General features: G+C 50.0%; 8 protein-coding genes across 8 annotated transcripts; 5 read left to right on the top strand and 3 right to left on the bottom strand.

Moving 5' to 3' along the window:
• Positions 1-501: 501 nt before the first annotated feature.
• Positions 502-1,989, bottom strand: EJ05DRAFT_186370 (NAD(P)-binding protein). The gene is made up of 3 exons (XM_033739648.1): positions 1,085-1,989; positions 983-1,032; positions 502-930 (listed from the first exon to the last, which is right to left on the bottom strand). The coding sequence occupies exons 1-3, from the start codon at positions 1,733-1,735 to the stop codon at positions 684-686; spliced, it is 948 nt and encodes a 315-aa protein (XP_033604293.1). The 5' UTR covers positions 1,736-1,989; the 3' UTR covers positions 502-683.
• Positions 1,990-4,480, top strand: EJ05DRAFT_186359 (monooxygenase). Its single transcript, XM_033739647.1, has one exon. The coding sequence runs from the start codon at positions 2,244-2,246 to the stop codon at positions 4,233-4,235; it is 1,992 nt and encodes a 663-aa protein (XP_033604294.1). The 5' UTR covers positions 1,990-2,243; the 3' UTR covers positions 4,236-4,480.
• A 245-nt stretch (positions 4,481-4,725) lies between these two features.
• On the top strand, positions 4,726-5,142 carry EJ05DRAFT_496734 (uncharacterized protein; the record flags this gene model as incomplete). The annotated part of the gene is made up of 2 exons (XM_033746438.1): positions 4,726-4,916; positions 4,989-5,142. 2 exons carry the CDS (start codon positions 4,726-4,728, stop codon positions 5,140-5,142), a joined length of 345 nt encoding a protein of 114 aa, XP_033604295.1.
• A 65-nt stretch (positions 5,143-5,207) lies between these two features.
• Positions 5,208-7,723, top strand: EJ05DRAFT_472802 (cytochrome P450). The gene has a single exon (XM_033743257.1). The coding sequence runs from the start codon at positions 5,611-5,613 to the stop codon at positions 7,375-7,377; it is 1,767 nt and encodes a 588-aa protein (XP_033604296.1). The 5' UTR covers positions 5,208-5,610; the 3' UTR covers positions 7,378-7,723.
• Positions 7,488-8,904, bottom strand: EJ05DRAFT_434636 (stearoyl-CoA desaturase; the record flags this gene model as incomplete). The annotated part of the gene is made up of 3 exons (XM_033741668.1): positions 7,488-7,959; positions 8,013-8,610; positions 8,667-8,904. The coding sequence occupies 3 exons, from the start codon at positions 8,902-8,904 to the stop codon at positions 7,488-7,490; spliced, it is 1,308 nt and encodes a 435-aa protein (XP_033604297.1).
• A 395-nt stretch (positions 8,905-9,299) lies between these two features.
• Positions 9,300-11,089, bottom strand: EJ05DRAFT_530369 (alcohol dehydrogenase GroES-like domain-containing protein). The gene is made up of 2 exons (XM_033748967.1): positions 10,196-11,089; positions 9,300-9,980 (listed from the first exon to the last, which is right to left on the bottom strand). Exons 1-2 carry the CDS (start codon positions 10,753-10,755, stop codon positions 9,443-9,445), a joined length of 1,098 nt encoding a protein of 365 aa, XP_033604298.1. The 5' UTR covers positions 10,756-11,089; the 3' UTR covers positions 9,300-9,442.
• Positions 10,959-11,586, top strand: EJ05DRAFT_186718 (uncharacterized protein). Its single transcript, XM_033739649.1, has one exon. It carries the CDS (start codon positions 11,162-11,164, stop codon positions 11,477-11,479), a length of 318 nt encoding a protein of 105 aa, XP_033604299.1. The 5' UTR covers positions 10,959-11,161; the 3' UTR covers positions 11,480-11,586.
• A 107-nt stretch (positions 11,587-11,693) lies between these two features.
• EJ05DRAFT_482673 (uncharacterized protein) lies at positions 11,694-13,055 on the top strand (the record flags this gene model as incomplete). The annotated part of the gene is made up of 1 exon (XM_033745189.1): positions 11,694-13,055. The coding sequence occupies one exon, from the start codon at positions 11,694-11,696 to the stop codon at positions 13,053-13,055; it is 1,362 nt and encodes a 453-aa protein (XP_033604300.1).
• Between the last annotated feature and the right edge of the window lie 354 nt (positions 13,056-13,409).

The following is a 13,409-nucleotide window of genomic DNA, read 5'->3' on the forward strand; positions in this document are numbered from 1 at the left end:
TCTCGTCTCCTGATGCTGGATCGGTGATAGCCGGGGTGGTGTTCGGAGACTGTTCAGTCTCTTGTTCTTGCCCACTTAGCTACCATTTGATTGTGCCGGTTCTTAGTGTGCTTGACATATTGAATTGTTCCATGATATCTAGCAACTCTTCTGTCTCGCGATCTGTCAGAATGGAGTCGGGTCGACACATATGTACAGCAATCAATCCTTTTCTCCTTCTATCTCTTTTAGATTCAACTGGCGTAGAGAATCACGTGGTGCTCTCATACGATCTGTCCGGACTACTCGTGATCCTCCTTATAGCGGATGATGGAGGTTGAGGACACCTAGGTCTATATGTTCTTCCTGATGATGTCCCACCAATGCATTGCGAAGGGTTAGAATGGATATGTGCAAATACGAAACAAAATGCCATTCCGCGATTGCTATCACGTGTTTGACCCTAGCTCTATTTTAACTCTTTCGATTGTTCTTTGACCTAGGCACAGATTTTCGCCGAATACGACTATGCACGAGTATGTTGAAAGATGAGGTTGCAGGAGTAACTCATTGAATTGAATTAGTTGTAAGTCGTTAAGAGAGAGAGACTGCAGAAGCTATTTAAGTGGTTGGCCACTAGTCCCAATCAGGAAGCTGGCCCTCACTATGGAGCCCCTTTTAACACAGTACTTACTCACTTACAATCAATTCATCCAGTCTCTCATGCCTTTTTCCATTAATTTTTCACTAAACCGCTGGTTCTCTTCTAGGTGATGATTGCCAAGGAGGTTGGGATAGAGGCTTTCCAGTACCACCTCTCTCGTTTGCACGCTTGACTCTACTTGAGTTTCGCTGATGGCCACAATCTCCACGATATTGCCATCGCCATACTTGGCCTCTGTCAAGATCTTGAAGATCTCTTCTGCTGCTTGTCCTTGCGTTAAGCCGATACTGCATTGCGTTAGCCAAAATAATCTCCTGAGCGGCGAGAAGAATAACTCACTCGGTTGGAAGCAGCTGGTCTCTGCAATAGTCTTGATCGAACAGTGGAGTCTGGAGTACGTCAGTGTATGCGCACTGGAAAGAGCTGTCCTATGGCACATACTTTCGTTGGGCCAGGACATGCTGCAGCATTTCGGATCCCAAACATCTGCCTTAGAGGGCCAAAGCTCTTGGCTATACTGATGATGGCTGCTTTACTGCTACAATACAGTGGAGTCTGCATCATGTGCACATAGCCAGTCACACTGGCTACCCACATCAGATTTCCTTGAATGTCCCGGTTTTGCAGCCAATAATCCATTGCAATTTGCGACAATCGGATTGGAGCCATGGTATTGATAGCAAACAGCTTGTAGACTCCAGGATTGCAATCGACCGAGTCACTCGCGTGTGGTGAGATACCGGGAGCGTTCCAAAAAGTGCTCCATGGAGGCTCGTAGACCGCTGCTCCGTTGACTACGATGTTGACTTTGCCAAAGGCTGCCACTGAACGGTCAAACAGGCTCTGCAGCTGCGCCCAGTCTGCCAGGTCTGTTTGCAAGAAGATTGCAGATGGTTTACCGGCGTCCGGTGCTGGGTGAGGGTACTTTAAGAGTGTGGCCTCCGCCTCCGGACGCAGTCGCAGATCAACCATAACCACAGAACAACCATTCTGCAACAAGATCTCCGTCAGCGCATGGTTGATACCGGATCCAGCCCCTGTGACAATAGCGACTTTGTCTTCAACATCGTATGCGGTTTGGTGTGGAGCCATTGTAGTGTGTTGAAGTTGTGGCTGTATTGGATTATCGAGAAAGCCTCGGGCGGTCTCAATAAGGCGTGAAGCCACGATCACCCGGCTCTTGTCATTATGCCACGACCGTAGATGCTGCTCGCGTAATTATCAGGGTAGTGGCCCTCCAATTTTCTCAGTTTAACCCCCCGAGGTGGCACTCAATACCCTCCGGGTTCCGAATCACCCAGACAGCGGTGCTCATTCTCACGAAGGGACCGACTGTATCGGAGTGCTTCGTAACCGACTATACCATTATCGTAGCCTGGCGAGCTCCAGAATGCAAATATTGGGTATGCACATTGTCAAACGCCATCTGGTCTTGCGATACGAGGTCGCATTTTCTATCCCTGCCTGTCATTTCCGGGGATAACAAGCATGTTGCGAAACTTCTGCAGCCTGTAGATAGACCAGAACCATTCCAGGAAAGCAATCCCCGACTCAGCTTGCGCACTAAAACTCAACTGCAACCGCATAGAGCTTTGTCTTCATGGCTCAGGCACAACCAGTCCAACCTGTTGTGGACGTCGTCACAAATGCTACCGATCATGGACCTTGTCATGTAGCACAATCTAAAAATGCTTCTGAAGAGGCCGAGAAATTGCAGAAGAAGTATGAGGAGGAACGAAATAAACGACTCCGGTCCGACGGCCTCTCACAGTATCTCAACCTGAGCTCTACAGAGAACCCAAAAATACGCCGCTACCTCGACGATCCTTGGGACGACGGATCTATCTCTTCAATTCCTTTGCAAGATGGTGCTCACACCAAAATTCTTATTGTGGGTGCCGGTTTCGGAGGACTTATGTTTGCTGTTGAGCTCATCCGAGCAGGAATTCCACATGGTGACATTTTGATGGTCGATCAAGCCGCTGGGTTTGGTGGTGCATGGTACTGGAACAGATATGCGGGCTTGATGTGCGATGTCGACAGTACTGTCTATATGCCTCTTTTGGAGGAGACAGGCTACAGAGCAAAACACAAATATGCATATGGTGAGGAGCTGCGCGAGCACGCCGAGAGGATTGCTACCAAGTACAAATTGAGAGATCGTGCCATGTTTCGAAGCGAAGTCCACAGTTCTCAGTGGGATGACACTACGAAAATGTGGAAGCTGAAGCTTACACAGCGCTCTCCCAATTCGAACGACATTTCCGCTGCCGTAAGCGCTGACTTCGTCATATTCGTGCCAGGGCTTTTCACGCGCCCAAAGGTCCCCAATTTGTCGGGTCTAGAAACCTATTCTGGCAAAAGCTTTCTCACCTCGCGTTGGGACTACGAAGTAACAGGCGGAAACCAAGAAAACCCTTCTCTCGAAAACTTACGAGACAAACGGGTCGGCATCATCGGTACTGGCGCCACAGCCTTACAAGCTGTTCCTCATCTCGCAAAATGGAGTAAGCATCTGTATGTCTTCCAACGCACGCCATCTTCCGTGGATGTTCGCCGCCAGAAGACCATCACCGACGCGGAATGGGCAAATGTCACCAAGTCTGGACCTGGATGGCAAGCAGTACGGAGCAGAAATTTTACGTCCTTCACAGCTCGCGTTGAACCGTTGCCAGAAATCGACATGATCTCCGACGGATGGACTGATTTCCCATCGTACCACGTCCTTACTGGTGGTGGGAAGCCCGTGACGTCAGAAATGGTAGCAGCACATATTGCCGACTCACACCGTTTGGATCTTCCGCGCATGGAGAGAATTCGCGCGCGGGTCGATCAAGAAGTCAAGGACCCAGCTGTTGCTGAAAAACTTAAACCCTGGTATGCGGGATGGTGCAAGCGGCCCGGCTTTCACGATGACTATCTTTCGACCTTCAACAAACCCAATGTCGAGCTCATCGACACAGCGGGACGAGGAGTGGATGCTATCACCACGACAGGTGTGCAAGCAAATGGGCAAGTATACGATGTGGATGTCCTCATCTTCTCCACAGGCTTCGAATCTGGCTTCCATTTAGACCCTGGATCTCGATGCGGAATCGAAGTCATCGGGCGGGAAGGGCGACGAATGGCGGATAGATGGGAGAAGGAGGGCACGGCAACACTACACGGTATCATGAGCCGTGGCTTCCCCAACTTATTCTTCACTGGAACACCGCAATCCGGAGTTTCGCCCAACTATACCCCCTCGCTGGAGATCTTTTCGCGGCATACGGCCTACATCATTTCCGAGGTTGAAAAGAAGCGAGCAGTGCTCCCAGAATTGAGAGTCGCGGCAGAGCCTCATGCGGATGCTGAGAAGGCTTGGGTGATGGGCGTGCTTGCCGGGGCATATTCACTGGCTCCACTGGGTCATTGTACACCGTCATATTTCAATGCGGAGAGTGATGTAACAAAGCTACCGATGGAAGAACAAGTCAAAGGTGCTGTAACGGCAGCTTGGCCGGGAGGTATAAATGACTATCTGGATATACTCCAAGCTTGGAGGGAAGCTGGTGATCTTAGTGGACTAAGCATCACACTGACAAGTAAATGAGATGGCGATGGCAACATGCCTTTACATTCCTTGACGTCCTCAATTCTAATTAAAGTACGCATGCAGAATCTCCAATCAGCCCGATGAAGTTGTACGTACTCTTTCCTATAATAGATACGAGCGGCTTCCAGCGAGAACATTGCGTGAGTGCATACTATAAGCATCTCTCGCAAGATGATCATGCAGCCTTGTATCGTAGACTTGCTCTGATATTCCGGCGAGTTTACTTGAACTACCGATCCCTGCCATGCAATGCTTGAAGCCGGAAGTAGAGGAGTGGTACACTTCGGAGGTTAAAACCACTCTCCGTGAAATGCCGCCCTCGGAGAGCAGCAGCACATTCACGTGGATCCGACATAAGAAGCGCCGGACACAGTCGGCCACATCGCAATGAGTAATTTAGCTGAGCGGTCTTCACCTGTTTCATCCCACACCCGATTCCATTCCATCATCTCATTTCATCTCATCCCAAACCTCGTTTTCAACCAAGATGGCCGCATCTGCACCTGCCTCGGGCGTCTCGCGCCACATCACCGTCTACATCAAGCCCGAGCACGCCAGCACGTTTCTCGGAGCATTCAAGACCCTCTTCGACCAAGTAGTCACCAATCCCGAATGCAAGTTATTCGAGGTCTACCGAGATTCCAAGGAGCCCGGTGTCTTTCACTGGGTCGAAGACTGGTAAGCAGGGTCACCGGCGTCGACGACGAATAATCAAATCTTGCGAGATTACTAAAAAAAAAATTATGGCAGGGATGGAACTGCCGAGTGGCTGGCCGCTGCACAGGAGGGCAGTGAGGATTACAAGAAATGGCTGGCGTTTGAGGAGACGCTGTATGCGAAGCCGAGAGAGGAGCGCATTGTGGAGAGGATGGCAGGTGATTTCTTTCACGTGAACAAGGCATGAGTAGAGAAAGAAGAGGAACCAAGACGTTGCGAGATAGTTTGCCATGGCAGGTGTTCCATGCTCAATCCCTTCTATCGCCTAGAGGCCAACTACACATTTTGGCTGCAAAAAATATGTACATCGTGTTTGTCCTTCGTATAGTCATCAAATCTAGTCCAGTTACACATTTCCACCATAAAGAATTCTGTAACCCGTGATTTACCACCGCATAGTCATTGAAATCTTACCCGGGCTGCGGTGAGAATGGTCGTGGGCCGGAGATCGGATGTAATATAAAACCCTCCGAACGGGTGGATAGCGCTCCCGAACCACCTTATGCTCGATTCTGATTGGCTTGCAAATATTCTCAGCAGTCCAAGGATTTGCAGACACTTGGTTGATCAGTTGTCCCTTTGGTAAGATCCAGTCAAGCTAAACTGGCAAGGCGACGTTATTCAGTCAGTCACGAAGTAACAGTCATTCATCACGATGCTCAGCACAATTTTATTAGTCATTGCGAGTATCCTACTCTTCTTCTACTTTTCCTATCGATGGGCATTACCCAGACCTATACCAGGGATTCCGTACAATGCCTCGTCTGCAGGCAAGGTGCTTGGCGATGTGCCGGACCTCCTCAACGAGCTCGCCTTGACCGGCGATATGGTGCAATGGCTCTTGAAGCAGAACTTGAAGACCCAGTCACCGATCAGTCAAATCTTTGTGCAGCCACTGGGGAAACCATATGTGCTGGTGAGCGATTGGCGCGCTGCGCGAGATGTCATGATGCATCGGTCCAAAGAATTCGACCGATCGAGTCTAATCACCAATCTTTTCGAGGGCCTGCTTCGAAGGCAGCAGTTCACGCTGCAAACCGGCGCAGAGTGGAGGGCGCATCGATTCTTGGTGCAGGATACCATGACCCCTGCGTTCTTGAACAAGATGTGCGCACCGGCAATTTATGCCCGCAGTCTGGATATGGTGAAGCTGTGGACGATCAAGGAAAGACTTGCGGGCGGAAGACCATTTAGAGCAACCGACGACATCTTCCATGCAACCTTCGACGCCGTCAACAGCTTTTCCTTTGGCGAGCAGTTCCAGCACAGTTCGACGCGGCCACATATCGAATTACTCGAGAAGGAAGAACCAGAGCGCATCCAGGAGGGCCAGGATATCAATGCCCCGGTTGAATTCCCCAAGGCCCATATCGACCCATCCCTCGATGCCATGCTCGAACTGTCCGAGATAATGGAAGCTGTCAAAAACGCCCCTTCGCCCTCCCTGCAATGGCGCTGGACTAAACTCACGCGTTCGTTCCGCCAGCACACGGCGTTGAAGGATGCATGCCTCCGGACGGAGATCTCCAAAGCCGTGCTCCGGGCCCAGCGGCGCGACGAGCGCGGAACACCAGCAGGACACGAGGAAAAGGTGGAGGAACCCAGCACGAGCACCATCCGCTCTGGTATCGATGTTATCATCGATCGTGAAACACGCGTCGCAGCCAAGGAACAGAGAGCGCCGGACTACACCTCCCAGCCCATCATGGACGAGCTCTTCGGTTTTGTAGTCGCCGGCCATGATACCATGTCCACGACTCTCTGCTGGGCTGTGAAGTTCCTTGCTGACAATCCCGGCACCCAGACCAAGCTACGCCAAGCACTTCGTGTCGCTCATGCAGCGGCAGTGAATGAGTCTCGCGCACCGGCGGCAGAGGAAATTGCCAGCGCCAGGATTCCGTACCTGGAAGCAGTCATGGAAGAAGTGCTCCGGTGCGGCTTGACTGTCCCAATCGGCGATCGGGAGGTGGTCGCGGAGAGCGGAGCTGACCTCCTCGGTTATCGTATCCCAAAAGGCGTGATTGTTTTCTTCTTGCACAACGGTCCGGGTATGCGCATTCCGGAATCCGACGCAAACATTGCAAAGTACGGCACCGAAGCTGGCGCTCTACACGGTGGTAAAAAAGGAGGCATTGCTCCATGGAGCGATGATGATATAACAAACTTCAAGCCAGAGCGGTGGTTATCGGACGATGGTAGCTTTGACGCACAAGCAGGGCCAAGCATGCCTTTTGGGCTGGGCATACGCGCCTGTTTCGGAAAGAGATTGGCATATTTGGAGTTTCGAATTTTGTTGACGATGATGATGTGGCATTTCAGCTTAGGACCGTGTCCGGAGGAGTTGAGTGGATATGCAGGGCAGTTGGCGGTGGTACATAAGCCTAGAGTGTGTTATGTCAGGCTGGAGAGTATCACGAAGTGAGCGATCGGTTCAAAGATCATCTCTCATCATGTCGAGTCAGATTCATCCGTTAGAAAATCGTTTCGTTCGTGAGCTTCATTCTTATATACCCACGATATCATCATGTCTCATTAGTATGACAAGTCTAGGTACTTTGCACCGTCAAAGGTCTTCTTGCCTCCATCACTCTTCCAGATCTCGACTTCACATCCACCCATCAGGACACCCACACGCATTGTAGCAAGCAGGTTGTGAGCGGCATTACTGTGATCGTAGATACCTTTGTTGAACAGAGCCGTAGCGTCTTTGCCAATGGCACTCTTGATCAATGCTTGGCCGCCAGGATGCTCATTGATGAAGCTCGAGACGTCGTGGATGACTCCAGCAATTGAGGTTAGTGCTTTGCCTTCAGACCAAGCTGATTCAACAAAAGCATCCCATGTGTACACCGGTAGTTCATTGAGTGGTGTACCCCAGTCGAGCTTTGCGCGACGGACGTCAAGCTTCTTCTGCATTTGTTGTAATCTGCCCTTTTCCACCTCGTTCGAGCGGAACTGCTTAAGATGACTGGCAAGGCCAAGTTTACCCCAGATCGTGATCATCCTGTGTTTAATCAGTGTAAGTTCCAAACGTAAAGGCTGTGCGATGGGACATACCACTTCGTAGGATCGTACTGGTACCACTCAATCGCATTGCGAAAGTCAGAGGGAAATTCATGGTGATAATTGTGATACCCCTCGCCCAGAGTGACTAATGCAGTAATCCAATTATCGCGTGGTGAGTTGCGGTCGTCAAATGGTTGGTCGCCAAGCCAGTGAGCAAGACTGTTTATGCAGAAGGTCGCTTGCTGTACAAAGCATGCGCGAATGATTCCAGCGTACACCAAACCACCGAGCATGTCTCCCCAGATCCCGCACACCAGAGCAGGGAAAATGAAAGCCATGCTGAGCACGCACACTAGGTAGTGCTTGTGTTGCCACCGGACAATTGGGTCCGAATTCAAATCGACAACGTCAGCTCGGCCAATCTTCTTTGCATCTTGGTTGAGTACCATCCAACCAATGTGAGAATACATAAGACCCTTGCGGACAGAGTAGGGGTCCTTCTCGGTGTCTGTGTAACGGTGGTGTGCTCGGTGGCCGCGTGACCACCAGCGGATTGAGCCTTGAACGGAGCCGGCGCCGACCGCGGCAAGATATATCTGAAGGGGAAGTGAGGCTTTATACGAAGTGTGAGCCCAAAGGCGATGGTAACCTGAAAAGAAATTGTTAATTGACAGCTTGAACGAGAGACGTGCATCTGCGGATTACCAGCTGTGATACCGAGGCCGGTATTGAAATAGTAGAAGACGGCGAAAATAGCCGTGTAGAGCCTCAGAGGTACGAAGAAGGTAGCGATGAATCCATATAACGGGATAAGGACGACAAAAATGACATTCAGCCAATTGATATGCTTATACCAATTGGATCGAGTCCATGGCTCATCGCTGATATGAGGCTTTCGTGTTGCTCCATCGGTTGTAGTTGACAAGACCTTTGAGACTGTCATTATGGGTGATATCAAGAAAGTCGTTGGCGGGAATGAGAAGCGGAGGTGGATATATGGGCGGAGGAGAAGGAAAGAGACAGAATCAAAATGTGAAGCGTTGGAAGGTCATTTACTCACATTTACATATGGCGGAGCATGGGAATTCAAACATGTCGTTGGGGTTGGGGAAGTTGAAAGTGGGGCCCGAGTGTTTCCTTGCAACTTGTGAAGTTGGCTGTGACCGCGGACGTGGTTCTGTTGAAAGTGGAGCCAAGTGGGGCAAAGTGGGGCAAGAGCGGCAATCGATCCGATTCCCACTAAGTCCGACCATAAGGCCTAGTGTCTTGGCTGATTTTACAGTAACAGCAACTAATTACCTGCATCAAACGAATCACATCATAGAAATGCAATTAATCCAACAATGCTCACTAAACCCTATCATAAGGCCATAGTGCCTTAGCTACACCAGACGAACCACATTATAGCATGGTAATCGATCCTTACTAAACCCTATCAGAAGGCCTAGTGTCTTGGTTGACTGATGCTTATTACTGGCTACCTACATTAGACGTACCACCAGTTTTTGCGCGTGGACTTCTCCCGCCTTGAGCATTTCCAGGCCCTGGATGATGCTCTCCCACCTGCCATGTGGCTCGTTGGACAGCTCTCGAGGCGGGTGGCACTTGAGCTGTCCATGATCGACGAGCTGCTGCACTTCGTCCCGCCAGCGTTGTCCAAGCTCCATTTTGGTATGGTCGGCGTCACGATGATAGGCTCCTTGGAGCTGTACCTCAGAGCCAAAGAGGGTATATCCCAGAGGGAAATCAATCTTGACAGCTTTGCGCGTTCTCCACGCGTCGGGAATATGGTCTAGGGCACTGATGCGCGCACCGGCCCGCCCCAGAGCTTCGAAACAGGTCGCTACCGATTCTGGTGACGTAATGCAGTCGATGGCGTATCGTAGGGTGCCCTTCGTCTGCTCCTTGATTGTGTCGCCGCACGAAGGAGCGGTGTAATCGATAGTGCTGACGGCTCCATAGCTTTTTACCAGGGTTGAATTGGCGGGAGAGACTGTCGCAATAGGATCGCATCCGGCACTGCAAAGGAAGAATGTCAGCTCTGTTCTGGCGCTTGTCCATTTTGGGTCTAGCGCGTTGACTCATCATATATCGTACATCGCTTGGAGGTTTCGTTCTCAACCTCGTCTCGCACCTCACCTCCACTTCTTTCATCTCCACCACACCACACACGAAAGCACCAACAGCACCTTACCTCGCTCATTCGATATGGGTAAGAAAGTCTCTGCACATACCTTGCTAGCAGTTGACAAGCCATAGTCCCTGTTGCGGTCGCCCCCCCGGAGACCAGGACCACTGGTCGCTTGCCGTCGGCTCGTAGGTTCATTTCCGCGTTGGATGGACGTCCTGCGAGCTGGAGAGATTTTTCAATTGCCAACGCCACTGTCCCCCATCCAACGCCTCCTAGTGCTGCAGCTTCTTTGTCGCTCCAGGTGTCGGGAACTTTGATGAGCAACCGGCTGTCTGCGACAAGGAACTCGGCGAATGAACCAATGTCGGGGTTCCCAGGGTTAGATCCGTGAACGAAACCGCATACGCGCTGCCCAACTTGCAACCCTTCAGTGGAGGATCCGGTCGAGACAACTGTCCCCGTGAAGTCGCAGCCGATGATAGCGCCAGGCTTCGGATTGGATTCTGGAGACTTGAAGTCCGTTGGGTTCAAGGCAACAGCAGCGACCCTGACTAAAACATCATGCGGTTTTCGTATTTGCGGTATAGCATGCGTCTGCGAGACAATTGGCTTCCTCGTACCATCAGAAGACTGGATTAGACACTCCATAATGTGAGCGGCCATTTTGTGCTTTCTTGAGTTCAGTATGGATCAGACTGGCCCTGGTAGCTATAAGAAAGCCAAAAAATCACTTGTCAATCCGAAAGCATGTCGGAGGCACCAAGAAGCAGTACGGTGAATTTCTCTGGTTTCGGAGCCTTTCGCGGGAGCTATCACGTCAATTACATCTCCCGTTCGAACATGTATCCCACTAATAGCTTTCTAGTGTCTTTTACACAGCCTCTCAGCTGACATAATTCCGGCAACAAAAGCTAATGCGTGGTCCTATATCTCCCATCCACATTTAGGTGAGAGTACTGTTGTTAGACATGATTAATAGATATGACTCGGAAACGTGCTATACTATCCTAGCCTCTTCTAATATTCTATTACTTTACTAGACTGTTATTCTGATTCGTTCCTCAAAAGAATGGAGGTTGTAATGGTCACCCTCCATTACGCTTATGTTACCGGAATTATGTCGGCTGATAGCGCAGCCTTATTATGCCTTGGATTACTATATAGACTAGTGCTAAATCGTAGTTGTAGGATCTGTTTCCTGGTCCCTGTGTGGGACTTTTTTTTCGAGACTCGGTCCTCTTGGTATAATTGGTTGGTGCATGGAGCTCGGCCTCTTACAGAGGAATATATAAGGAGCGGTCTCTCCATGTATTTGGTTCTCGCTCTATCTAGTCTTTACCTTAAGAACTATAATCTATCTTCTCTATTATATGATAGTCTATGTTAGTATATATTCCATTACTAAGGAATATTATCCACCCCTTTACCTGTCCTTTTTACATCCTCTATATATATGTAAGACTTCATACAAGCCCTCCGATGGCCTGCCCATACCTCCATCTTAATGTATCAATCGATTGATCTAACGACTGAACTTACTATCATTAGAATATCAAAGGGTCTTCACATTTGTCTACACAAGGGTGACTTCGCTTTTCAGCATGCCTAGCGGCCAGATCGCCAAAAGGTCCGCTTGTGACCGCTGTCGAGATCTCAAACTGCGCTGCACCCGAGAGCAAACTGCGGATGAACATGTTCCATGTGATCGGTGCACCAGGTTCGATGCGCTTTGCATTACGGGTAGTGGTCGGCGATTAGGGAGACCATCGGTGGAGAACAACGATACTCGACCCATCCGAAGGAATTCTTCAAATCATCAACATCGCAACGACCGCAATTCGTGGCAGAGGTTGAATCATCGACCTTTGACGACGAACAATACTCTAGGTCCTCCCAGGCCAGACAACCCTAAGAACGACAACCTTTACAGACTTGCAGACTCGGACTTCTTTTCAGACCCGAATCTCGATCCTATGTTGTATGAGTCTGACTTCTTGGGGGGTTCTTCCAGTGCAACTCCAGCCAATAACGCAAATGGAAACGGCCAACTGCCAATGACCCTCGGTATTGATACATCAGATTTACCAGACTTGGATGTCGACAGTCCATGTGACATGACTGCCCTGAGTTCATCCACTATGCCAGCGCTGGCGAATCCTAACAAGAGGCCTGCTTCACGGAATGATTCTGGTATTGTCCTTAATCAATCTGCAGAGGCCGACTCTTCATCCCTAGCAGGAGTTATCAGTGACACTTCGCGTCAGTTATTTGAGCTGAGAAGCAAGGCGCAGCATCACTCACTCGAGACAATGCTGGATCAACGCAGCGTTAGTTCAGATATAAATGCCGTATCTCGACAGCTATCCGACCTAAGAAACCGAGCTAGCGAGTCATCGATTGATTCAATTATGACCTCAGCAGGCATAGCACACGACTTTGCGAGATTCAATGACCCCATCAAGACAGGACCTCTCGAGAGCATGCTCTCGACGTCCATGCGTTTCATCCTTGTCTTGCAAATGCTTGCACCCGCGGAGTACGACACGGGTAGCACATCACGTCCAAGAACGAGCAGCAACTCCACAGCTCTAGACACCATGCTTATGCTCCTCTCGATATACGTACGCCTTGGCCAGTCCTTCGAGCATGTCCTTAACGGGGTGGTGCAGAACCGCAACTTTATTTCGTCAGGCTCCCAGCCTTCTTCGCCGGCTTCAACGTACAATCAGCAGTATTCAGCACAGTTGATGATGGTAGTCCGTGCTTTAGGACATCAACTGTCCACCGTGGAACGACTGATGGGTATTCCCGCGAGAGTTAGACTCTGGGGACCGAAAGATGACTATCCGGGTATCTTGAATCAAGACCAGTCATTTTTGACCAAGGCGGCGATCTCCCAAGCCCAAGAAACGTTTTATTCGTTACGAAGAACTATGCATGATATCGAAATTTCTTGTACATGAGCAAGGGAGGCAAATCGGACACCAGATTTTTGTTTGTAACATTCCTGATCGCCACAGCTCAAGACAAATCCAATGCATATCAACGTGTTTGAACAAAAGTTTGGCTTAGATCTCAGTGACTTTCGAAAAGCCCTAGCCAGAATGCCAAATGTACACTGCAGTAAGTCAATGTCAGGACTGGGTTTTGGATTGATTACCTATGATTCACACCCAGGACAAGTCATTCCACTTGGAGGAGACTCCTCCCTGCGTCAATTGCCAGTCACGAATGACTCGATTGTCTAAAACCTCCACGTTCGCACGCCATTCGACCCCACTAAGTGACGTAGAAACAAAACCAGGTGTGGTTTATAC

This window comes from Pseudovirgaria hyperparasitica (genome assembly GCF_010093815.1).
Source record: "Pseudovirgaria hyperparasitica strain CBS 121739 unplaced genomic scaffold EJ05scaffold_2, whole genome shotgun sequence".
NCBI lineage: Eukaryota > Fungi > Ascomycota > Dothideomycetes > Acrospermales > Acrospermaceae > Pseudovirgaria > Pseudovirgaria hyperparasitica.